Source organism: Ictalurus punctatus, chromosome 5, assembly GCF_001660625.3.
Source record: "Ictalurus punctatus breed USDA103 chromosome 5, Coco_2.0, whole genome shotgun sequence".
NCBI classification, from domain to species: Eukaryota; Metazoa; Chordata; class Actinopteri; order Siluriformes; family Ictaluridae; genus Ictalurus; species Ictalurus punctatus.
In genome coordinates this window covers 23,225,029-23,250,424 of record NC_030420.2, presented here as the reverse complement: position 1 = coordinate 23,250,424, position 25,396 = coordinate 23,225,029, and the positions used below count along the sequence as shown (strand labels likewise).

The following is a 25,396-nucleotide window of genomic DNA, read 5'->3' as shown; positions in this document are numbered from 1 at the left end:
CGAACATGAAAGCATACAAACATCATGCTATTAACAGATGAGCTCTGGTTCCTGTGACAACCAAGAAAGGTGGGAAAACCCAAGGGTTTTGTGTTCACTATTGGCCAGTCTGAAGCGCATGTGAATTTTTGGTGGTCTCTTGGCAACTCAGCTGTAGTCCGGACATTGATATTCAGTGGAAGCTTCCATCTTCTTTTCAGAACAATGAGAACCTTATGGGAAAGAAGAAACCAACCAAGCCTGTGCAGACCAAACTCGGCACTTAGGCATCAACAGAAATACATACGATTCAGAATAAGCTCCTGATACTTGCACATTCTGCTGCACATTTGTTTAGGCTCTGATTACATTTCATACACTTAAAGTGAAAAATAAACCCTCACAGATGTTAGTTGGATCTGTGTAGATAAAGTACTTGTTAATTCAATAACTTTATTTAATTTAGTAATTAACTGTAACAGGCACTTTTAATTGTTTTTTGTGCCAATTGAAGCTTCACATAAAACAACAACAACAACAACCTTCAAATGGTGCCATCAGCACTTTCAGGTTTTGTGTTTCTTAAGTTTATTTACAATCTAATAAAACAATTCAGTGCATGTACAACATTTTATAATTAAGAGTACACAAACTAGACAAGCTGTTACATAAAAACAAAACTATGGCATCAATTATTAACCAGCGCTATTTGTTACATGAACAACCCCATGTCTCAAAAATGAGTATCTTGAAAAGATATACCTATCTGAACAAATTAAATTTATATGAATTATTCATTGCTGGTCAGGTATTTAGAAAATGTTGAAAATCATCACTAAATCATCACTAAAAGAACTTCTAATAAAAGTCACAATTTTTATACAAAGCTGACAAACAGTGTGACAGACCATATGAGCTAACAGTCTATAGAGGCTTGACATGTTGACAGAAAATGTTAATGATTTAAAGTACAAAACCCAAATCTATTTTGCGAGAATATTACAGTATCTTTAAATTTATGACAAAACGGTGCTAGTCAAGCTAAGGAACTAAATTTGTGTTTGAAGTGGGTTCTGCCTGTAAGTACTGCTTATGCTGATTGTTTAAGCATGCTGAATTCTTCCTCCTTTTAAAATAAGCTTCAGAGCAGCAAAGGGACCATTTCTAGCACCATCTAAGAGCTCAATGAATTTTCCCATCAGACAGTGAGCCTGGGGGAAAAAAAACTCATGGTCACTAATAAGAGATGTGATGAAAGTGGATGTGAGAAATAATTCATGGTCATCTTGTGACCTTATCACTTCAAAGCAAGGTCTGCTGACTCAGCTGCCAATAGACAATATGGTCGTGCTGTCCTTGGCTTTGTCAAAGAAAATAGATGAGGACATCTCATGCTTGCTTTCAGTAATGTTTTGGGAGGAAGAGGAGGTGCTAGGTTGGCATTCCTCACAGCAGCAGCAACAGCAGTCCATAAATGCCTGGCCCAGAGTCTTACACAGACACAGCAAGAGCACTGGCGTCACAGATGACTTAAAGAATAAGAAAAACTGATTTATCAGAGTGAGGAGAGCCAAAACGTCCTTGGATGGCTGTATAGAAGCGTATGTTAGTGTAAGGTTGCATACGTTCTCAGGCAGTGCACACACCCCATAAACCACAGCCAGTGCCATGACGGTACAGTTCAGTTGCCGTTCAACCTGCTGTGCATGTTGAAGTTTCTGCTTTGTGGATGGAGAACGCTCTTCGGTCCGCTTACCAAAGCTTCCACTATCGCTGGAGACATGGCAGGTGGCCAGCTGACAAAGCAAGGTGAAGACTACAGGCAGGCAGAAGTAACAGCCAAAGTACCACCAGATGCGAGTGTCATGGTAGTTGATGATCAGGGAGTAAATAGATTCTGGGAGGTTTGGGTACGGGCTCATGATGCAGACATCCATCTGGACACCCAGAGAAGGGGATTTGACTTGTTGTAGCTGCCATATGAGCAGCTCTGGGGCTGCAAGGACCATGGAACCGACCCACACCACTGCCAGTTTGGCCAGGACAGACTGGCAATGCTCCACTCGCCGGGTCTTCGGGAGGGAGCTGGTGGCTGCATGAAAACGGTCGATACCAAGTGCACACAGACTGAAGGATGTCACGCCTAGTGATGTCACCTGTATATGTACATAAAGAGGTTAACAGATGTTAATGTCCTACCTTCAATAATGCATTCTTTCAGGTCTTGTAGATTTCTTTGGAATAAAGCAGTGATGACAAAGTGAATCAAGTGCTGAAGATCCAAACATAAATCATGATGGACCAATATTTTGTGTCCTCTTTTCTATATTTCTTCATATTGGCTTTAGACATGTTACATGGTAAAGATACTGCATATATTTTCATCTAATTTCTTACAATTTAAACATTATTTAAGAAATTTAACTTTTGATTATTCCTAATCTGGGACTCAGACCCACCTCCATGTAGGGTACAACCTTGCAAGAAAAATCCCCCAGTAGCCGTTTGTGGGTGAGTTCATTAAACACCACCACAGGCAGGCAGAAACACAGGACCAGGAAGTCCCAGAAAGCCAGGCTGGCCAGGATGTAGTTCCATGCACTCCTCATGAAGTAGTTATGCCAAACAATGCACATGACAGCAAGATTACCCACAATCCCTACAGCAAACACTACAAATGCCAGAAACAGAATCCCATAGGCACTGTAAGAGCTGTTTGTCACTGGGAACAGAGGGTTGTAGATCCTTGTGATGTCTTGTTCTGTGACATTGTTTTTAGTGAGGATTCCATCGGCACTGCCATCTTTTTCTACATTAGATGTCAGACTCAAATTTGGTAGGTTTGACTGAGGTGCTGTAGTCGGGTGAGTGCCAGAAAACTCAGCTGGTGTGTGCACAGAACCTCCATCTGCATCCTCCATATAATCTCCTTTTGACATCGCCATATGGAATTCATCTTGATCAAAGTCACTAAGTCCAGCATCCCCAGTGATCTTTTTTTGATCAAAAACCACTTGATCTTCTTGCTGGTTCCATGGAGATGTTACACTCTTTGCCTTGGTTTTTGTTTCAGAAGCACAGACACTCAAAAACATGACTAGGGTCAGTACATAAATCAATCTCGAACTGCACTTCTCCATCTTCAAAAAAAGGCTTAAACTACTTTCCAAACTGGGTGATTGCAGTTCACACTGAAGCTGTAGAGTTTGAAATAAAGGGCAAAATGTAGACCCAATGTAACCAAAGCTTAAGATCCCTCATGCCAGAGACCATGTGGTATCTGCAGTCTTGTCTGTCAGAACTCAGCTCTCTTTGCACATCCATGGAAGGCTGGTCTTCTTCATTACTGTTCAACAGAGGAACGCCTCCACTCCTCCTTTCTGTTGCAAAGAATCAGTGGAATAAGGCCCTCTGCTGGTAAACGTAATATATCTGAACATTACTTTTTGTATGTACCATGAAATCGTAGTAACCAAATTGGTTATTTTACACTGAAACGTCATAGGTCATTTGAAGGCTACAGCAGGGGGAAGAGCTTTATTTTACAAAACCCACATATTATGGAATAGCCTTCCAATTAGTTTTCAGGACTCAGACACAGTCTAAGTCTCATAAGTTCCTGTTTGCACACTTGTACTTTTTGACTATATAGTATACAGATATAGAAGGTACTAATGACTTGCCATGACAATACGCCATTTTTTACATCAGATTTAAGTAGATCATTTGCAATGTATTAATTAGTATTATGCGTGATTTCACACTATAACATTACTGATAGACTGAGTGGATGTCCTGCATTGTAGTTGCTGTGATTTGTCAGAAGAGGGCAGTGCCTGACGTGGGCAATACTATTAATTAATACATTGACTAGTCATTTTGTACCATTTTGTTCTAGGTGTTTGCAGAAAGTGAAAGTAAGGATGTACTGCACTACTGTCTACTGAACCATTTTTGTGAACAATTTTTAAATTCTAAAACTTTTTTATGTTCTGTTAAAGGGATTTGTCCTACTTTGACATTCCTATAACTAGCATTTATGAGTATACAAACTTTATGATTTCAACAACAGCAGCAGCAGCAGCAAAACGCCTTTAGTGTAGTCTGTAACAGGGAAACACATTAAATATTAAAGATGGCTAATGCACATAGGTTTACGTAAATGTATTCTAGCTATGGTCTGTTTGACAAGACTGTGTCAACACTGTATCTGTCAACACTATATAACCCGGTCTTAGTTGTTTTTAGTATCTAGTATTTGTAGTATATACAGTGCTCTCGGCTAATATTGGCATCCATGGGTAAATATGAGCAAAGAAGGCTGTGAAAAATTGTCTTTATTGTTTAAACTTTTGATCTTTTGTTAAAAAAAATCACAAACATACTCTGCCCTCATGGATATCAAACAATTGCAAACAAAACACAGGTTTATATATAATTTTTAAAAAAAAACTTTGTTAAATATATATGTGCAATGATTATTGGCACCCCTATGAATTCACATGAGAAAAATATATTCCCATTGATATTTGTAATTTTTTTTAGTACACCTACATTTTTTAATTATTATTATCTATCTATCTATTTCTTCTTCTTCTTCTTCTTCTTATTATTATTATTATTGTTAAATATATATATATACATATATATATATATATATATATATATATATATATATATATATATATATATAATTATTTTTATTTATTTTTTTTTTTTACATTTTTAGATGTTTTTAGTACACCCATAGAAAACTTGTGGGGTGAACTGAAGAGAGTCCACCAGCGAGGACCTAGAAATTTTAAGGATCTGGAGAGATTCTGTATGGAGGAATGGTCTCAGCTCCCTTGCCATGTATTCTCCAACCTCATCAGGCATTATAGGAGAAGACTCAGAGCTGTTATCTTGGCAAAGGGAGGTAGCAGTATTGACTAAAAGGGTGCCAATAATTGCTGCACACCTATATTTAACAAAGATTTGTTTGGGGAATAAACCTGTGTTTTGTTTGCAATTGTTTGATATCCATGAGGGCAGAGTATGTTTGTGAATTTTTTTAACAAAAGATCAAAAGTTTAAACAATAAAGAAAAAAATTCCACAGCCTTCTTTGCTCATATTTACCAAGGGTGCCAATATTAGTTGAGGGCATTGCATGTAGGACACCCATGATCTAATCATCAATATTTAATAGCCCCTTATCCCAGTCTGGGAAGTGAAATAATCATTAGCTTTTGTCTTTCAGAGAGAGAGAGAGAGAGAGAGAGAGAGAGAGAGAGAGAGAGAGAGAGAGAGAGAGAGAGAGAGATTAACTCAATTCAAACACATTAAACTGTATTTATTTTCAGAATTCCACCATTTCTAAGATCTTGTTTTTAATGACATCTTAGAGTTTAGGTGCAATATTTGAAAGCACCATTACATAAAATTTACAACTATTCACAACCATTACAGTTTCTGAAAGGGCAGTCTAACCAGGGCACACTTTTAGTAAGAGACCGACTATTTAACTGGTCAAATACTAGTTAGAAGAATTACAGTACTCATTAGGCTTGTTTCCAGTCAACAAAATGAGGATAAGTAAGTAATAGTTTAATCCACCTACTAGATGATTAACAGAATATTGCTAATCTCATGACTAAAACAAGGGCAATCTGCCAGAACTACTGTTTAGTAAGAGGGCTGGGCCCTCTTTGACATCTGGCTGTGTCAATAAGGATACTTTACTTGTGTAAAGGTAAAAGCTGTAGGAGCCTTAGATCCTGCACACACACACACACACACACACACACACACACACACACACACACACACACACACACATGCGCACACATGATATTTTAGCACTGTGTTTCCTGATAACATCTAATTACCTGTGAAAAAGAGCCTTCTTTCAACTCTGACATTGTTTTTCTTTCTTTTTCATAGATCATAGATAGAGTCATTTGAAAAAAAATAAGTACTTGTAGTTTAATATTTTTTTATTTTTTTATTTATTTATTTATTTATTTTACATATTTGGATAAGTATATTTATATATTTGGATAATTTGTTCCTCTTTGAAACAGTGCCTATTAATAAAGGTATTACACTCTATCAAGTAAGTACACCCCTACATTCATCACACCTTCAAATCCATAAAATTAGCATCAGTTGTTCAAGATTGGGCGTCAGTGATTAGAACTTGCTTAGGGAGTGCAGGTGGAACCTGTCTTATTTATACCCCTCTCATATAGTATCTAGTGTCTGGTGTTCCCTTTGCTATTGAGGTGTGTGGTGTCATCATGCCAAGAGCTAAAGAGTTCTGTAAGACCTTCAAAAAATGGTTGTGGGTGCCTATGAGTCTGGAAAGGGATTTAAAAAGATCTCAAAATGATTTTAAATACATCATTCCACTGTAAGGAAAATAATCTACAAATGGTGCAGATTTCCAATGACTGCCAGTTTGTCCAGGACTGGCCATTCCAGCATTCAGCCAGTTTGTCTAATGCACAGTTTTAATTCAGCCAGTTTGTCTAATGCACAGTTTGTCTAATGCAAACACAAGTCTCCTAGAAACCCAAAATTTAATCACAGGATCTGCTAGTTAGTCTTGCAACTGTTGGTGTCAAAGTGCAGGCTTCTACAATCACAAAAAAGATTGCACAAAGACCAGGCCTTTTGGAATAATGTACTCTGGACAGATGAATCAAAGATAGAGTTGTTTGGCCACAGTAATAGCAGACATGTTTGACACTGACCAAAGACAACTTTTCAGGAGAAGCACCTCATACCAACTGTGAAGCATGGTGGTGGAAATGTTATGATTTGGGGTTGCTTTGCTGCCTCAGGGACTGGGCACCTTGCATTCATTGATTCAATATGTAGGCCATTTGTCCAAAAGTTGAAGTTGAACCAAAAGTGGACCTTTCAACACAATAACGATCCTAAGTACACTAGCAAATCCACCAAGGAATGGCCCAAAAAGAAGAAATTGAGGGTTATGGAATGGCCTAGTTAAAGCCTGGATTTGAATCCCATTGAAATGTTGTGGGGGCATTTGAAATGGGCAAAAGAAAATCCTCAAAAATCTTGCAGTTGAAAGAATATTGCATGGAAGAAAGGTCAAAATTTCCAGCAAGCAGGTGTCAGAGACTGGTGGACAACTATGTAAAAATGGCGACAAGTTATTTCTGCTGAAAGGGGCTATACTAGCTTCTAAGGCAGAGGGTGTACTTACTTTTTCCACAGAGGAATATCTCATCTATTGATATTTCTGTTCAATAAATGATTGAAAATGCTTTTTTCCTTGTGGTTTTGTTCAAGTATATCAACATTATTAATAGGCACTGTTTCAAAGATGGTCAAATTGTCCAAATATGTCAAAAAAGCCGACGATTTCCACGGGATGTACTTATTTTTTCAGATGACTGTATTTCCACTCTATATCTCTCCCTAGCATTTTATCACAGTTAAATTTAATGAACACATCATGAAAAGTTGTAAATAGTGATCTCAGATATCTGTCTAAGTGCCAGTGGATATATGGAGTTTAGAGCAAAGTCTAAACCAGGTTTTTCCTGAGGATTAGTGGTGGCAGAGCACCTGTGAAAAAACTAAGCTTGTACAGTACATGAACCATTCAGACTACTGTTAATTATAAAATGAAATTTACAACATGGCATTAACAGAGCTTAGGAATGAATCTTGGAACATGACCAAAGAAATCAAAGGCATAGAAATGGTTGAGCAACAGCACATTGTAGGTACAGTGTTGTTCAAAGACTGAAAGCAGGTGTGTGCTTTAAAGAGTTCTTAATGAGGAGGAAATGAGCTGCAGGTATCAGGGCAGACAGAGTACTAGGAGTGAACTGCTGGGAAATGGAATTTGTTACAGAAGCCCCCGTCCTAGGTCCCACTTCTGATGTGACAGTCCTAAGGTCAACATTGCCTATATAGAGCTGGGTGATCAGGGTGTCATTGATGGAACTCATCTTAAAGATGATTAAGGCCCAGGACATCTCCATATGGGATATATGAGTGCTCCTTTAGATTGTAATCCTTCCAGTCCACCAGACACTGGAGTTCAGGTGGGCTCTCACAGAATAAGCCAGGGATCCTTCAACCATGATTGCAGGTGATGACCTTTCTTAGGGGAAATTGTCTTGCAGGGATTGATATGGACACAGATAATGGGCCTCTCTGATGTACTCCAGGTTATGGTGAGCCAGCTTCATGGCTAAAAGTCCCTGATTATCCAAATTGTAATTCTTCTCAGCCACAGACAGCTTATTAGAGAACTAAGTGATGGGGTGTAGCTTAGCCAGGACTTCTTAAGTTTGCGAGACCCTGGCCGCTACTCCCACTCAAAGGTGCACAAGACAAAGTGCAGTGATGGGTCCAGCTGCCCCAGAACCTTCTATCTAGAAGCTGCCTCAGTGTGGCCCTTGTGTCACCTATGTGATTTTTGATTAGATAAGTTAGCTATATCATGTGCGGAGATACTTCCCAATTGACTCTGAGGTCCAGGTCTCCTTGGGCAGCTTGATTGCAGGTATCTGGAGCACCCACAGTAAAGACACAAGCCCTCCCATATCCCTCTGGCATGTTCCTCTGAGAATAGAATGTTTCAGTCCATTTCCATGGATTCAGAAGTTATTCAGTCTGATCAAGAGAGAAATGGTTGAGGGACTAACAACAGACAAGCTCTGTTTGGACCACCTCCCAGAGGCCTTGCCAAAATGTAATAATCAAAATTCATTCATTCCTTCCACTCTGGGCCATCAAGGTGCCAGTCAGGAAAAGTTGTTGAGACATATTGGGGCAAGGCACAATTACTTTCTAATTCTTTTCTATTAAATAACCAAACGAAATTTAGCTCTATTCATAGAAACAATTACATATTTCCTTTTTAACATCCTGTTTTGAGCAGCACTGCATGTTAAACCCATTAAAAGCCTCTCACTTATAAAGTGAAGCAGAGAGGGTGGCTAGAAGTAAAAGTGTTGAGATAATATAACCATAAGCAGGAACTCTACTGACAATAATAGAGCTTTTGAGCTAATGTTTTGAGCTAAAGTCATTCTATTCTAGTCTACAAAGCATAGACCTTACATAAACATTGCTTTTAAATCACTACACTCTAGGCTTGCCGGCTTGTTTTGACTATGAATTTGCTTGACAACTCATTTGAATATATTGAAACTCAGATGGGTTTTAGGGCAGGCCTCTCTCACAGGTGTCATTTTGCATTTCACCCTCAAATTTATATTTTCTGTTCAACTATGTGGAACATAGATTTGATCATTTTTAATCAAAAAATATGGTTCTTTTTTCAGTATGCTAACTGTAGCACTATATATATACACAGCAGTGCATATATATAGCAGTGTGAAAGTCTATGCCACCACCCACTTAGCTGTGAACCAAAGGAGCTTTTTGTGAATAACCACAAGTTATGTTGATCCAGCTTGCACACACTGTAACTTTTCTAAATGTGCTGTGCAAAATGCATACAATGTAACTATAAATGACATTTTAAGGTCAGAGGAAATGCTCTATGCCGACCTAATCCTGTGTGAGTGGCTCTATGGTTGGACTTTCCGTTGTATTCTACTTTATAGTCCTGTGAGTTTAACAGGAAGTCTTCAGGAAGAATAATAGAACATGTAAGGCGTTGTGTTGCTTCTGAGAGACTGTGACCTTATAGTACACTCCAATGAAACTGACCTAATGTATTTATGCAAAATCACATAAAAAAAAAGTATAGCCCATTACTAAGTTTATCAGTAGATACCATTTTCAGCATAGTGTGTGTGGAACAAGTACAAGTGTATCATTGTGTATTCTTACAACTTAATTAGACGGATCTGCTTTCCCCATGTGTATTAATTTGTTTGATTTTATAATATACTAAGTGACCTATGATATAATTTTTTGATAACAGAACTGCTGTTGCCTGGTTATTTTATGTTGGTGGATTATTGTGTTGATAATCTGAGGATCTGTCAGTGTAGAATTTGAGAGCAAGACATTACATTACAACCTTATAATTATGCATAACTGTCTGTTTTTTGTTTTGTTTTGTTTGTTTTTCCTGCACACGTCTAGTTTTGCGAAGACTCTGCGGTCGCATCCATTTTCTTAACAACCCCCCTCCACCCGTGTGTGCATTTAGCGTGTTTTGACTTGCACTTGCTTCCTGGTTGAGCTCCTGAAGGCGGAGTATTACATCGCTGACTTTGTCTGAGTTCTCGGCCGGCAGAACTTTTATCCTGGCGTGGATATTTCACGTTTCCTCAACATTTGCATTTATTTCAGTGTACAATGTTTGTCAGATAAACTTTGGGGAATGGATTTGTGCGCGTGCCCGGGACCGGTCTCGCGCGGGGACCTACTGTATCAGGAAGAGTTTTAAGACCTAGGGAGTGTGTCGAGTGATTCAAGAAATTAACACAACACGGGCATCGTTTATTAGGTTTTCTTTAATGAGTGCATTGCTCTTTTAACACCAAAACAATGTCGGATTCTATGTCAAGTTTCTTGCACATAGGGGACATCGTGTCTCTCTATGCAGAAGGGACAGTTAATGGCTTTATAAGCACCTTGGGGTAAGTGACTTCTATGTTTTCATTCAGTAAATTGTATAAAGTCATTTAATCTTGAAGATGAACTATAGTTGATTATGGTCCCTAGTCAGCTGTGTTTTGATATACAGTATTATTGCTCAGGTGTATGAGTTACTTTTGTTTTTAATAATTAAAAAAAAAGTCAGTCAGTGTCCCCCTTAAATAAAAAAAAAAGTTCCACACTGACTCTTTAGTCAATTAGTCACAGAGAGTAAAGCAGCAGCCCTACAGGATGAATTCAGACTTCTGCTTTACTCTCTGTGACTAATTGGCTCTGTTGCTGGTGTGGAAAACTATTCTAGTCTGTAGAGTTCCTGGAAAGCAAACCTTCTGTCAAAAGCTTCTAAACTGGATTAACCAAAGAAGGTTTAGGGTTTTAGTTGACCTCATCTTTTCGGACAGTGCAGTCTGCTGCTTGTGATTAGTTTTAGATTAGTGCTGTATCTGTTGTCAAATGTGCCTGTCATTGTTGACAAAAAATAAATGGAAAGATGGAATGGAATGGAAGTTGATTTCAGCGACAGTCATGACTGGAAAGTGACTCATAGTGTCACTTTCATCGAACTGATAACTCGTGTATTAATACATGCATTAAGAAAAGTATCAATGATCGACAAATACGTGAGGAAAAAAAAGTACAAAAACAAACTAGAACTGCAAAAATCACAAATGGCTTCTTATACACTCTTAGCAGAATCTAGCCCTAACCCTACACTCCACTGTCACACTCACTGTCTCTCAGGGAACCATTGAAGATTCTATGTAGAAGCCTACAACGGAGGGTTTTCTTGGGATTCAAGTCTAGATTATTTGTACATTAATCCACATTTAGTGGAGACTAACACCAATTTAATGTGGATAGAAATAAAATGTGATTCATATCAATACTGAATTAATTTGCTATTCAAATGCCTTTAAAGCTCAAAAAGTCGCTTGAGGATTGAAAAGCATATATTTGGCTATAATCCAGTACCTGTTTCTTCTTTATGAACAGACTTCTCTGTTATCCTGTACTCAAGGGGAAATGCCTTTGGTGATTTTGGACAAAGCCTTGTTACCTGAGCAACTAAAAACTAGCTGAAAGAGAAAACAACTGAGTCAGCCATTAATGCCATAAATCATGAGTCTCTTCCTTGCAGAGACTGTGCTTTAACCAACAACTCAACATACATGCCATTACTTTTTGTAGATTCAATTTATTTTATTTTTTTTTATTACTTGAGTTACATAAAGCACACTGCACATCGATTAGAGTAGAAACAGGTATCAGAAGTACATTTTGCACATTTATGCATATACAGCTCACTAAACTATTGGAACGGCAAGGCCAATTACATTTTTTTTATTTTTTTTGAGTGAAGACATTTGGGTTTGAGATCAAAAGATCTTTTTTTCAGCCTTCAGTTTCACCTGTGAAGACTGCATTTGTATTTACCAAGGATAAGCCAACATGACAATCAGAGAGCTGTTTATGGGAAATCATTTTGAAGTTGAGCAAAGAGGGAGAATCAATCAGAGGCACTGCACAAACATTGGATATAGCCAATAAAACAATTTGGAATGTCCTGAAAAAAACACCACCACACTGGTGTACTAAGCAATAGACCGTGAATGGGTCACTGGAAAACAACAACAACTGATGACAGAAACATTGTGAGAGCTGTGAAGAAAAAGCCCAAAACAGTCAGTGACATCACCAACAACCTCCACAGGGCACAGGGCTCCAATGTTCGGATATAACTTTGAGAGCAGAAATATAGAGGCCATACCACAAGATGCAAACCACTCATCAGCAGTAAGAATTGGAAAGCCAGATTGGGAGGAAATACCGAGATGAGCCACAAATTTCTGGAACCAAGATTAACCTCTACCAAAGTGATGGAAAGGCCAAAGTGTGGAGGAAGAAAGGATCTGCTCATGATCCAAAACATACAAGCTCATCAGTGAAACATGGTGTCATAGTATCATGGCTTGGGCTCGCATGGCTGCTTCTGGAACAGTCCTACTAATCTTTATTGATGATGTAACTCATGATAGTAGCAACAGAATGAATTAAGAAGTTTACAGGAACATTTTGTCGGCCAATTTTCAGAGAAATCCATCCAAATTATTTCTGAGGAACTTCATCACGCAGCAAGACAGTGATCCAAAACACACTGTGATCTCAACAAAGAACTTTATCAAGGAGGAAAGTAGAAGGTTTTAGACTGGCCAAATCAATCACCCAATTAACCCAATTGAGCATGCATTTCACCTCCTGAAGAGAAGACCGAAAGGAGAAACCCCCTGAAACAAGCAAAAACTATAAGAGGCTGAAAAGACTTACCTGTTCCTATACTTTTGCTTGCCTAAAAATTGGGTGGTCTGATACAAAAGGTTCTATGTTTTAGGTGTTTAACACATCTAGGTGTAAATACCAGAAAATACAAGCTGAAATCCTAAAGTCTCATCTGATATCCATCTTTTCATCTCACACCCTAATGGCTTTGGCTTATAACACAAGTGAATGAATTGACCTTGCTGTTCCAGTAGTTTTGGAGGGGAATGTATGGGCCATAGCAGAAATATTTTTGGAAATGGAACAATAACAATAAGCTCCCCATGTAATGTAAATGGGTATTTTACAGGAAAAGTCAGGTGATTTTTGTATTTTGCATGCACAGGTTGGTAGATGACCGCTGTGTTGTGGAACCTCTAGGAGGAGACCTGGATAACCCTCCCAAGAAGTTTAGAGGTATTTTAGGATCTTTCATTCACTGTTACTTAATACTCTTTTTATCTATATTTTACAACTGTGTAAATGCAAATGCAAAAAAAGCTCTCACTGAAGTGTGTGAAGTGTGGTCGTGTTCTCTTCAGCATGCATTTCCTTTACTGCTAAATGGGTAAGCAATGAAGTGGTCTAAACCAAAAGCATGAACTTCTAACCACTGTTTTGCCATTGTCTCTATACAATATATACAAAAACACAGCAACGTGTGTGCTTTAGTCAGTCAGACAGCAGCAAGACCCTTTCAGCAAAAAATAATTCACTTTAAAATACAGATCTGTGCATATTAATTATTCTATTTATTGCAGGTTAGTTTACACCCTTATCTATTTCTTGTACTTATTGGCTTCTTTATAAACAGTCTAGCATTGCCGGTTTAGTATTATATTATATGTGCAATTACCAAGGCAAATTCTTTGTGTGTGTAATATAGTATAGGTAAATAAAACTGGTCTTGAATTCTTTCTAAGCCATAATAAAGGATGGTGCATTGTTTTTACTCAGGACAGCAAATGACGTCAGATTGAAAGAGCTTAAACCCTTTTTCCCCTTTAAAAAAGTTTATTGCTTTCTCTTTCAAATAAGTGAAAAAAATACAAGAATGCATTACTTCAGAGGTAAATAAAAAGAGTGACTGAGAACCCCGCATTTTATAGCATACAAGTCACAGACAACACAAACATCAGCTACTGTATATATATTATTAACCTCATCATCCACAATGTCTAGATCTTCCATGTATTCAATTAATTCTTAATTAATTAAACAGTATATTCTCAGGTAGTAAATAGGATAGTATGACTCTTTTAAAGCCATGTGTCATCTATGGAGGTTCAGCTGATTTCAATAGTAAAACTAGATATTTCTTTGCTGCTGTCAATACTATCTTTGTAAACAGGTTTACACCACGACTAGATTGACGTATCGAATAAAAAAAAAGTCCAGCATTACTCAAACATAACATAATTCCCACATTAATAAGATACAAAAATTGTTCTTGGTATTTTCCTAGCTTGTCACATGACCAGAATTTTATTGGTCTTAGGTTTATTATTTCCTACTGTCATCTTTCAATATTAATGTCACTGCCATCATATGTTATGTTGATGATCTGGCAGATTATCCTCTATCATTGATAAGTCTCAGGAAATATCTAATCAATACATATGTGTTCTTGTTTGGCAGAGGTATTCCATTCATGTCTTTTTTGTAATCCTTACATAGATTACTTGTATTGCTTGATTATGATTTTGAGATTTATATTAATAATCATAAATTAGGCCACTAGCCTACTTTCTATACATATCTCTCCTTGTCTAATGAACTAGTGTATTCTGTGTTTATTTCCTTTCAAGTTATTTCTCCGACTTGTTTATTTTTTTTATTGATTTAAGATTGAACCTAACATTTCTAGTAGTAAAGGCTTTCATCTACAGTTACACATAACGTTATTATTCTCTCACAATCTCAGCACTAAACCTTGCAATACAGGAAAAATTGTTTTAGGTGCTTATCAGAATAGGGACATTTTGATGAATGATTGCAAATGAAATTGATGCACAGATATGTTTAAGTGAAAAATGAAAAGTTCTATAACGATTCCTTTTTTGACAGACTGCTTGTTCAAGGTTTATCCAATGAACCGCTATTCTGCTCAGAAGCAATACTGGAAAGCAAAGCAGGCCAAACATGAGAAAGACAAGATTGCGGACCTTGTACTTCTTCAAAAACTGCAGGTGAGACTAAGATGTACAGTAATATTATGCTAAATATGCATGATCTTATTTGAAGGTCATGTCCACGTTGTTCCAGTCAGTAGCAGAATGCAACAGAGAATAAATCTTACATCCAACACTGTTTAATATTTTTTTATTTAAATCCAAATAACATTTTATATACAGTGTGTATATATAAATATTTTTTCTTTCAGCATGCATCCAATCTGGAACAGAAGCAGAATGATGCAGAGAATAAAAAGGTCCATGGTGATGTAGTTAAGTATGGCAGCATTATTCAGGTAGGAGCCACTATGTGATTTCTTAAAACTGATAAGATACAACAAGGTTGTTATTTCATTACACAGTAATATTCATATAATACTAAGACGCTTTTTTTCATGACCACACACACTGTTGTATGTCCCTTGCCTGGGTGTTGTGGTGCCAGGTAACTTTCCAACAAGATGGTTGCTGAACTGTAATATGTGAAAAGTAAACCTGTTTGAGAAAACCACACCCTTGTGTAAGCCTGTTAAAGCGCCATTTATTGACATGACACAATCACAATTCAGAACTCAAACATTGTTGTTGTGGGTTTTTTTTGCCTTTGTATCTGTAAACAAAAGAGTTTCAACGCACAGTGCTTAAAAGACTTGGGTGGGAAGTATGTCATTTAATTTGCCAGGACTTGTGAATGGGATAGTGGAGAGTAAATAAGATAATGTATTCTGCCACATTGTGAAACACACAACCAAAGTATATAAACTCAAGAGAGCAATAAAATGCTGGGACATTTCCTTAGTCAAGACAGTTACTGATATGAGCAGCTCTGCTTACAGTATAGGAAACAGAACTTTTCCCTGATATAGCACAGTGTCTTAAAATAAAAAAGTTCCTACAGAGTTTAAAGAAAATTTGCAATGAGGGCTATTGTAAAAATAGATTTAAAAAGTTAGTTTTTCACATGCCTGCCAGAGTTTGGAGAAGTATAGAATTTAATAACACTGATTTTGGAAAAAATAGCATGGATATTCATTTATCATCGTAAGACTCACAATACTAAGATTCTGTATGAGGAGTTTTGAGTAAACACTTCTGAAATGCACATCATCTTTCAGTTAATGACCTTTAATTAAGATTATTAACAGAAATTTAACAAGAAAATGAAAATTCCATAGACAGTCTGAAAAGTTTTAAAAAAATAAATCAAGGTGTCACCAGTCTATCTGTTGACTCAAATTCTCTAACTGCAGAGACAGTACCACTGAAGGTTGGTGCCACAAAGGGGTCAGTAAGTTCTCTTATTATGGACTCCCACCACACCATAAAGTTTTGCAATAAAAAATCGGCCCTTTTAGATTACATGTCCCTGGTATCAGTGATTTGTGATTTAGATAGTAGTTTACAAATATGTTAAGTTTCTACTCAATGTTATCCCACATTGTCCCAATGTTGTCCCAAACCATTGTCATTTTGTGTGTTTTCTATTAGCTATTGCACATGAAGAGCAATAAGTATCTGACAGTTAACAAGCGCCTGCCGGCTCTGCTGGAGAAAAACGCCATGCGGGTCACTCTGGATTCGACTGGTAATGAAGGATCCTGGCTGTTCATCCAGCCTTTCTGGAAGCTCAGGGCTAACGGAGACAATGTAATTTACTTTAACACACACATGTACACCAACAAATAAATGCAAACTCTACCATTAAAAAAACAAGTTTTGGGAAGTCTTGATTTATGAATCCATTTGTATTTGGCTAGTTGTGTGGCTGGCGATAAAGAAATCCTGCATTGTTTTTAAATATATGAATGTATGAATTTTAAATTTTCAGGTGGTGGTTGGAGACAAAGTCATTCTGAACTCAGTTAATGCAGGACAGCCTCTTCATGCCAGCAACTATGAGCTCAGCGATCACCCTGGATGCAAAGAGGTGCACCTGCTTGTTTTTAATATGAAACCTGTTGGAAGTGATATTCATTTTAAAGCATAGTATTCGATAATTTCTGTAAATATACAAGTTTTTTTTCCTGTGTCATTTCAGTTTATTACACATTACTTTATTTATGGACATTAATGTTGTGATTTCTTTATATTCATGGATTTTTTGAGATATTACTGATGCCTGGTGAAAATTTCATGTGAATAGCCTCATTGGAAATATATTTACTGAAAAAAAAAAATGATGACATGTTCAATACTTATTTCCCTATATGAAGGTATGTAGTTACAAGAGTGGGAGGTGTAAGAGTTACCTAATGATTTTGAAGAACCTAAAAATGCTCACATTTTGAATCCAAATGTAAAAAGAGGACAATATGCAAACAGAAAAGTTGATGAGTCACCCAAATGCCTACATAAGTGTGAGTCTGCCCCCTACAGATCAACTCAGTAAATGGCAACACTAGCTGGAAGATCAGCCTGTTCATGATGTTCAATGACCACAGAGATGAAGTTCTTAAAGGAGTAAGTTCACTCTAGATTGCCATCACATCTGTACAGATGTCTTTCACTCATTAATCAGATGCACCATTTGAATGTTTGTAGAGATATGAACGATCTGAGCTTTGTTTTTACCTTCGAATACACATACATATTATATTCTCCCATGGCTTTAATGCTAGTTTAAACAGCAAGTGTGTCTATCAGCGAAGCATAATGCAGAATCAGAGGTTTCCTTCTTTTCTGGCATAGGGAGATGTAGTCCGACTTTTCCATGCTGAGCAAGAGAAGTTTTTGACCTGTGACGGCTACAAATCCAAGCTGCACGTCTTCCTGCGTACAACACTGCGTCAGTCTGCTACTTCAGCCACCAGTTCTAATGCATTATGGGAAGTGGAGGTACAGTAAGAGATTATCCAAATAAGATGTGCTAAATTAGTGTAAATGGTACTCATAACGGTTGCTAAATTAAGTATAGGTTCAGTGGTTTTAGCACAATTCCTGCAAATATGTACTTAGTTTGACTTGTACATTAAACAGTCTGATGTAGAGGGCTGTGTAAATTTAGGATTATTTTCACTTGAAGTTTTGTTAACGTCTGTTAATTCCTGGGTATTTTTGGTAGGTGGTACATCATGACCCGTGTCGAGGAGGAGCAGGTCACTGGAATAGTCTCTACCGTTTCAAACATCTGGCCACAGGCCAGTATCTTGCAGCAGAGGTAAAGTAACTCATTTAAAATGTGAAATAATAAAGTCCTTTTTGTAAAGTTCAATGGTTTTATCAATGGGTTCTTAAATTGTTTTCTTTTTTTTCAGGAAAACCCAGGTTACAAAGGGGACGTTCCTGAAGTACAACCAGTGGTAGGCTGGGGTTTTAATGCACTCACCATGCTTAATGCTATGCTTCAGTTTTTTTTGCTCCTTTTCCGTGTGGTCTAGGTTCATATGCAAACATAATTTAGTGGTGTAGCACTGACATGTTACTAATTTGGTTGAGAGTAAGCCAGTTTTTTCCCATCTGCACTCACTTGCTATTTTTCATTGTCAGAAATTAATGCACCTGCTCAGATTTGGAGAGAACAATGCAACAGTGGGCGTGACATTCAAAATCAGTTGATAGAGTGTGATTTGCCTCTTTTTACATGCAGTGCCAATCCTTTTTTTTATTTTAATTTATTTATTTATTTATTTATTTTTTAACACATACATGAAGACATTTGGGTTTGCGATCAAAAGATGATTATGAGACAATAGATCATTATTTCACTTCATTTCATTTCATTTTCAGCTTTCATTTCCTGATATTTAAGTCTCCAGGAGGTGAAATGCATTCTTAATTGGTTTCATTTCCACTAGTTTTTGGAATGTGTCTGTGGCTGTAGGGAAGACCCACACATGGGTGTGATGGTCAGGTGTCCACATACTTTTGGCCACATGGTGTATCACTGAGGCAGTAGTAACACCTCCCTCCCACCCCACATCCCTAATCAGGAATATGCTTAATATATGAATTCTAACGTAACCCCTTTTCACATTGCTCCACGCTTTGCCGAGTCACTACCTGCACCGTTGGTCATAAAAATAACAAGACTAAATGATACGGTGGGCCTGCGTCTTTATGACTTTTTCTGTGCATCCTTAGGACACCAGTCGCAACAACAAGAAGAGCTTGGGGGAACGGATAAAATATAAACTAGTTGCAGTACCTCATGGGAATGACATTGCCTCTCTATTTGAACTGGACCCGACCACATTGCAGAAGACTGACTCATTTGTGCCAAGGTGCTGTTTTGTTCCTGTCTGGACAAATAACAATCGTGCATATAGTCTAATGTATAGACTAAAATGAAAGTTTCTTCATTTTTAAACAGTTGCTCTGTGCGCCAATGTTTTGTTCTTTTCCTTACAGAAACTCTTACGTACGTTTCCGACATCTGTGCACGAACACATGGATCCATAGCACCAATGTGCCTATTGACATTGATGAAGAGAGGCCCATTCGCCTGATGGTGAGGACATTCACAATTTCATTTATCCTGTCCTTGTAAACATTATACTTCTTACAGTTAAGTAAATTGAAGTGTTATCATCGCAAAATTTCATGATTTCGTATGACAATTAATTTGTAGGAAGTTTTTGAACTTGACAGTGATGTGTTTATAGCTAATTTTTTTTCTCTCCTTATAGCTGGGAACTTGTGCCACTAAAGAGGACAAAGAGGCGTTTGCCATCGTCTCTGTGCCCACCATGGAGATTCGAGATCTGGACTTTGCTAACGATGCCAGTGCCATGTTGAGCACAGTGGTGGAGAAATTTACCGCTGGATATCTCTGTCCAAATGATAGAAGGTCAAGTAAACACATAAGAGCTAAAATGCTGAAACCTAAAATAAAACCCATCTCACTGTTGTAGTGTAGTTAGAGACATGCACTTATGTGAGCTCTAGATGAAGCTTGAGTTATAGTGGAAAGAAAATGAATAGACACACTTGAACTATTTTTAAATGTAGTTGACCTATTAAATGGAATTAAAATAGAATAATTTTTTTATCCACACACAGTACTTAACAAAAGTTCAGTGTCAAAGTGAAATGTTAACAATATATATATATATATATATATATATATATATATATATATATATATATATATATATATATATATATATATATATATTTAATGAACAACTACAATATCAATAACTACACTCCCTTTATTTTAACATCCCTTAAACCCAGGGTTTGAAAATGGGTCGGAAATTCATATTCTAATAGTGCAGTGACCCCAAGCATAAGGCCAACGCTACCATGGTGTGGCTTGTTCGAGAGAAGGTGGAAGTTCTCGAGTGGCCTAGTTATAGGCCTAACATACATTCAACTGAAAATCTATGGAATAACTTCCATCAGGTTCCATCAGTGAAAATCAAATAACCTCTCCCAGCTTAAACAGTTCTGCAAAGATGAGTGGGGGAAAATCTCTAAGGTGTGCCTTAGAGCGGGGGTTCCCAAACTTTTCAGGGCAAGGCCTCCCAAATGACATTAACATTTGACTGAGGCCCCCCTTTTGTAAGATGTCTTTAAAACATTAAAAATACAGACTTCTGAATATATTCATCTTTTTTTTTTATTAATAATTACATATTTACATTACATTAGGAATTGATTGTGTATGTGTGTGTGTGGTTGTCTGAGAGTGAGAATTTATTTTTCACACCAAATTGTTGAGGTTCCCCGGGTGGCCCCTGCGGCCCCCACTTTGAAAATCACTGCCTTAGAAGAATGTGACCCAGGCTTGCCAGTGTTTTACAGAGCTACCCCAAAAGACTGGTAGTTGTAGTTGCTGCCAAAGGTGCCTCTGCAAAGTACTGACTCTCTGAGGTGTATACTTAAGAAATGAGGAAATTTAAATTCTGTCAAGTTTACAGAACCTGACAAAAAAACAAAAACATTTTTTGATAGGGGATGTATTCATTTTCTTTCCACTGTACACTGATAAAAATAGACAGAAACCCTAACAAGCTTTGTATCTCTTTCTTTCCTGAATGTTTTATTGTGTAGATATGCCATTAAGTTGCTGGAGGACCTTGTGTTTTTTGTGGTGGATCAGCCAAACACTGGGCAGCCCGTGTTGGATGTGGTGATGACCAAAGCCAACCGTGAGAGGCAGAAACTAATGCGGGAGCAGCATATTATCAAACAGGTATGTCTATGAGCTCTGCATTTCACTGTAAATAATGATTATTGAGAGTGCTAAAAAGTATGTTTTCCAGGCTGACCTTGTAGAATTAATTGAACAAAGGTTGAACAGCACATGTCCAAACAGCTGTGTGTACAGTGTTGTGAAAAAGAATTTGCCCCATCCTGACTACTTCTGTTTTTATGTTTTTATCTCATAGTGAATAGTTTTAGATCTCCAAACATAAAACAAAGGCAACCTGAGTAAACACACGATACAGTTTTTATTTTATTTTTATTGACGCAAAAAAAGTTATCCAACACCTATCACCCATGTGAAAACTAATTGCCCCCTTAAACATAAAATCTGGTTGTGCCACCTTCAGCAGCAATAACTGCAACCAAATGCTTCTGATAACTGGAGATCAGTCTTTCACTTACTTCTAGGATTTACTCCTATGCTTTGGATCATTGTCTTGCTGTATAATCCAGCTACGCTTGAGTTTCAACTTCCGGACTGAAGACCAGATATTCTCCTTTAGGATTTTCTGGTAGAGAGCAGAATTAATGTTTCCCTCAATTATTACAAGTTTCCCAGGTCCTGAAGCAGCAAAGCATCCCCACACCATAACACTTCCACCACCATGCTTGACTGTAGGTATGATGTTCTTTTTGTGGGATTCGGTGTTTGGTTTACGCCAGATGTAATGGGACCCCTGTCTTCCAAACAGTTCCACTTTCGATTGATCAATCCAAAGAACATTCTCCCAAAAGGTTTGAGGATCATCAAGGTGTGTTTTGGCAAAATTCGGATGAGCCTTAATGTTCTTCTGAGTTAGCAGTGGTTTTCACCTCGCCACTAATATGGATGAAATTTTTTCCCAGTGTCTTTCTGATAGTGGAGTCATGAACAGTGACCTTTAATTGATGCAAGAAAGGCCTGTAGTTCCTTTGATGTTTCCTTGGCTCTTTTGTGACTTCCTGGATGAGTCATTGCTGTGCTCTTGGAGGAATTTTAGAAGGTCGGACACTTCTGGGAAGGTTCACTACTGTGCCGAGTTTTTCCATATGGAGATAATGGCTCTCACTGTGTTTCTTTGGAGTCCCTTTGAAATAGCTGTGTAACCCTTCCCAGACTGATGTATTTCAAGCACCTTCTTCCAAATCATTTTTGACATTTCTTTCAACTTTGGCATAGTGTGTTACTGGGTAAGACCTTTTAACCAATTTCATGCTGTTGAAAAGTTCTATTTAAGTGTTGATGTGATTGAACAGGGTTTGCAGTAATCAGGCCTGGTTGTGTCTAGTCCAGCTGAACCCCATTATGAATGCAGTTTCATAGATTTGGGGAATTAGTAAATGGGGGGCATATACATTTTCACACAGGCCCAGTTAGTATTTGATAACCATTTTTTGGTTCAATAAATAACATTATCATTTTAAAACTGTATCCTGTGTGTACTCAATTTGCCTTTGTTTTATCTTAGATTTGTTTTAGTTTCTGAAACAGTTTAGTATGAGATAATAAAATATACAAAAACAGAAGAAATACTTTTTCACAGCACTGTGTCAGTGGCCCATGTGCCTAGGACAAGTAGATTTTGTGCCCGCTACATCAGACTGTTTAATGTACAAGTCAAACTAAGTACATATTTGCAGAAAAAAAAAACTACTTCATATTATTAATTCGTTGATAGTCATGACAAATAACAAATCACATTTATATATAAGCGTGTGTGTGTGTATGTATGTGTAATATATATATATATATATATATATATATATATATATATATATATATATGGTTATGTTTTGGTTATGTTCATATCCCTGCTGTACATCATTAGGTCAGATTTTGTAGCTATTTCATTTCTTTTGTTTTAGATATTTGGGATCATTAAGACTCCGTTTAAAGAAAGAGGAGGGGAGCCCCCTTTGTTGAAGTTAGAGGAACTGGCTGATCAGAAGAATGCTCCATATCAGTACATGCTGCGGCTCTGCTACAGAATCCTTCGCCACTCCCAGGAGGATTACCGCAAAAACCAGGTATAAACGCACAGAACAATACTATGTGTATGACGTTTGTAAATGTCCTTGCAGTGATGAGGAAGTAATTGATACATACCATTATACCGAAAATGTAATGTAAGGGGTTAGAAGTGTAATTACATTTAACATAGTCATAGCTGTCATAGCTGATATCAATTGATGTGGGATAACATAAAGCTCCTTTCTTTTTTTCCCTGTCTTTAGGAGGACATAGCCAAGCAGTTCGGGTTGATGCAGTCTCAGATTGGCTATGACATTCTGGCTGAGGACACGATCACAGCCCTGCTGCATAACAACCGCAAGCTATTAGAGAAACACATCACTAAAACTGAGGTTGAGACCTTTGTCAACCTGGTGCGCAGGAACAGGGAGCCCAGGTCAGTGCTTTTACAGTCTTAACTCTCTTTTAATCATCATCCTGCGTGGTTTCCAAGATTCAGTTTGCATTTCCCATTATTTCTGGGTAAAAGAAGAGGAAAATGTCCTTCTTTTTTTGCAATTTATGTGCAAGAAATTGAAAATGAACTGTGGGTGTATTGTGAAGAGGTTAAAGCAGGGATGTCAAATTCATTTAAGGTAACTGGTCACGTTACACTTTAGGCAAAAAAAAAAATTGTTTAGTGACCATTATACAACAGTTCATTCAAACCAGTAATTTCATTTGAAAAACGGTGTTCCAAAAGGATATTTAATATAAGCTGTGGTTTCTTTGGGAACTATTTTCAGAGATGGGGCAAATATTTATTTTAAAAAAATAAAATAATAATTAAAATATATATGTTCATATTGTCTGTTACTCTATATTAATTTATTGTTAATAGATCTGTTTCATATAAGCAATATCACACTCGCAGTTGTGCTAATCAACATGGCTGTGATTACCTGCTGAATCCAGTACAGCAGCACTCTTGCTCATCAACTCCTGTTTAAATGTGTTCATTTATCTGCATGTATCTAAAAGGTACAAATAAAAGTTTGTGGGCGGCTGTGGCTCAGGTGGTAGAGCGGGTTGTCCACTAATCGTAGGGTTGGCGGTTCAATTCCCGGCCCACGTGACTCCACATGCCGAAGTGTCCTTGGGCAAGACACTGAACCTCAAGCTGCTCCTGATGGCAAGTTAGCGCCTTGTATGGCAGCTCTGCTACCGTGTGAGTGTGTGTGTGAGTGTGTGTGAGTGTGTGTGTGTGAGTGTGTGTGTGTGTGTGTGTGTGAGTGTGTGTGTGAGTGTGTGTGTGAGTGTGTGTGTGAGTGTGTGTGTGAGTGTGTGTGTGAGTGTGTGAAACACAGTGTAAAGCGCTTTGGACAAAAGCGCTATATAAGTGCAGACCATTTACCAAGTTGTGATTGCATAAGTATTGACTACAGTCCTGTGAAATGCAAACTTTTTTTTCTATCTATTTATTTATTTAATCTGCCCAGTTTTGTTTATAATGAAGTAATCATCTTAGAATCTAGAATTGAAATTACCATGTCTTTTTTTTATTTTGTCCTAAGGGTATGTAACATTTTACTAAATTGCAGTAATAAATTGTAATAATAAGTTGTAATTAAAAACTAAATTGTAATAATAAGTTTCAGTGAACAGTAAACGTTTGGCTTGTTTAATGTAATGGCTTATGTTTGACTGTACAGTGGAGGTCTTTGTAACAATGCAATTTTGCTCTAGGTTTCTGGATTACTTGTCAGACCTGTGTGTATCGAATTATGTTGCCATCCCAGTGACACAGGAGCTGATCTGCAAATGTGTGCTAGATCCCAAAAACCAGGATATTCTTATCAAAACAGAGTAAGTTCCTTAAAAGTCTTTGAAAAGTTATGAAAATTATAAATAGGCCTTGGATGTTACTATTTTGACAGCTCATATAAATACTATGTAACTCTATCAGTCAGTAGATTGTTGCCTGATTTGATTAACACCTACAGTTATGCGTATGTGTGTGCAGACGACGTCCTGTTAAGGTCAGCCAACACCCGTCTGGATATATCGAGGAATATGCAGAGGAGAATGAGGTATGGTTGGTCTGGACCGATAAATCCAATGAGACTCATGCAAAAAGCATTCGGCAGCTTGCACATGAGGCGAGACAAGGAAACACCCATGATGAGAGTGTGCTGACGTATTACAGGTATTCCTTTCTGGAGGAGAAAGTGAGGAAAAACTGC

General features: G+C 37.5%; 2 protein-coding genes across 2 annotated transcripts in view; one reads left to right on the top strand and one right to left on the bottom strand.

Annotated features, from left to right (window-relative positions):
• Positions 1-399: 399 nt before the first annotated feature.
• Positions 400-3,275, bottom strand: gpr37l1b (G protein-coupled receptor 37 like 1b). Its single transcript, XM_017467279.3, has 2 exons — positions 2,439-3,275; positions 400-2,135 (listed from the first exon to the last, which is right to left on the bottom strand). Exons 1-2 carry the CDS (start codon positions 3,117-3,119, stop codon positions 1,302-1,304), a joined length of 1,515 nt encoding a protein of 504 aa, XP_017322768.1. The 5' UTR covers positions 3,120-3,275; the 3' UTR covers positions 400-1,301.
• A 6,874-nt stretch (positions 3,276-10,149) lies between these two features.
• The window catches only part of itpr3 (inositol 1,4,5-trisphosphate receptor, type 3), a 36,557-nt gene continuing 21,310 nt past the window's right edge, over positions 10,150-25,396 (top strand). Inside the window, exons 1-18 of the mRNA XM_017468374.3 lie at positions 10,150-10,564; positions 13,246-13,316; positions 14,967-15,088; positions 15,283-15,369; positions 16,562-16,720; positions 16,902-17,000; positions 17,450-17,533; positions 17,762-17,908; positions 18,135-18,230; positions 18,328-18,372; positions 19,154-19,293; positions 19,421-19,520; positions 19,699-19,859; positions 21,068-21,209; positions 23,069-23,230; positions 23,438-23,610; positions 24,900-25,019; positions 25,177-25,359. Of these exons, the coding sequence (XP_017323863.1) occupies positions 10,473-10,564; positions 13,246-13,316; positions 14,967-15,088; positions 15,283-15,369; positions 16,562-16,720; positions 16,902-17,000; positions 17,450-17,533; positions 17,762-17,908; positions 18,135-18,230; positions 18,328-18,372; positions 19,154-19,293; positions 19,421-19,520; positions 19,699-19,859; positions 21,068-21,209; positions 23,069-23,230; positions 23,438-23,610; positions 24,900-25,019; positions 25,177-25,359 (2,183 nt within the window). The 5' untranslated portion in view covers positions 10,150-10,472. The remainder of the gene's footprint in view (positions 10,565-13,245; positions 13,317-14,966; positions 15,089-15,282; positions 15,370-16,561; positions 16,721-16,901; positions 17,001-17,449; positions 17,534-17,761; positions 17,909-18,134; positions 18,231-18,327; positions 18,373-19,153; positions 19,294-19,420; positions 19,521-19,698; positions 19,860-21,067; positions 21,210-23,068; positions 23,231-23,437; positions 23,611-24,899; positions 25,020-25,176; positions 25,360-25,396) is intronic.

Coding starts and splice junctions, on each gene's coding strand:
- gpr37l1b (XM_017467279.3), bottom strand. CDS start 3,119: ATGGAGAAGTGCAGTTCGAGATTGATTTATGTACTGACCCTAGTCATG. Junction 2,136..2,438: donor AGGTTGTACCCTACATGGAG/GTGGGTCTGAGT, acceptor GTACATATACAG/GTGACATCACTAGGCGTGAC.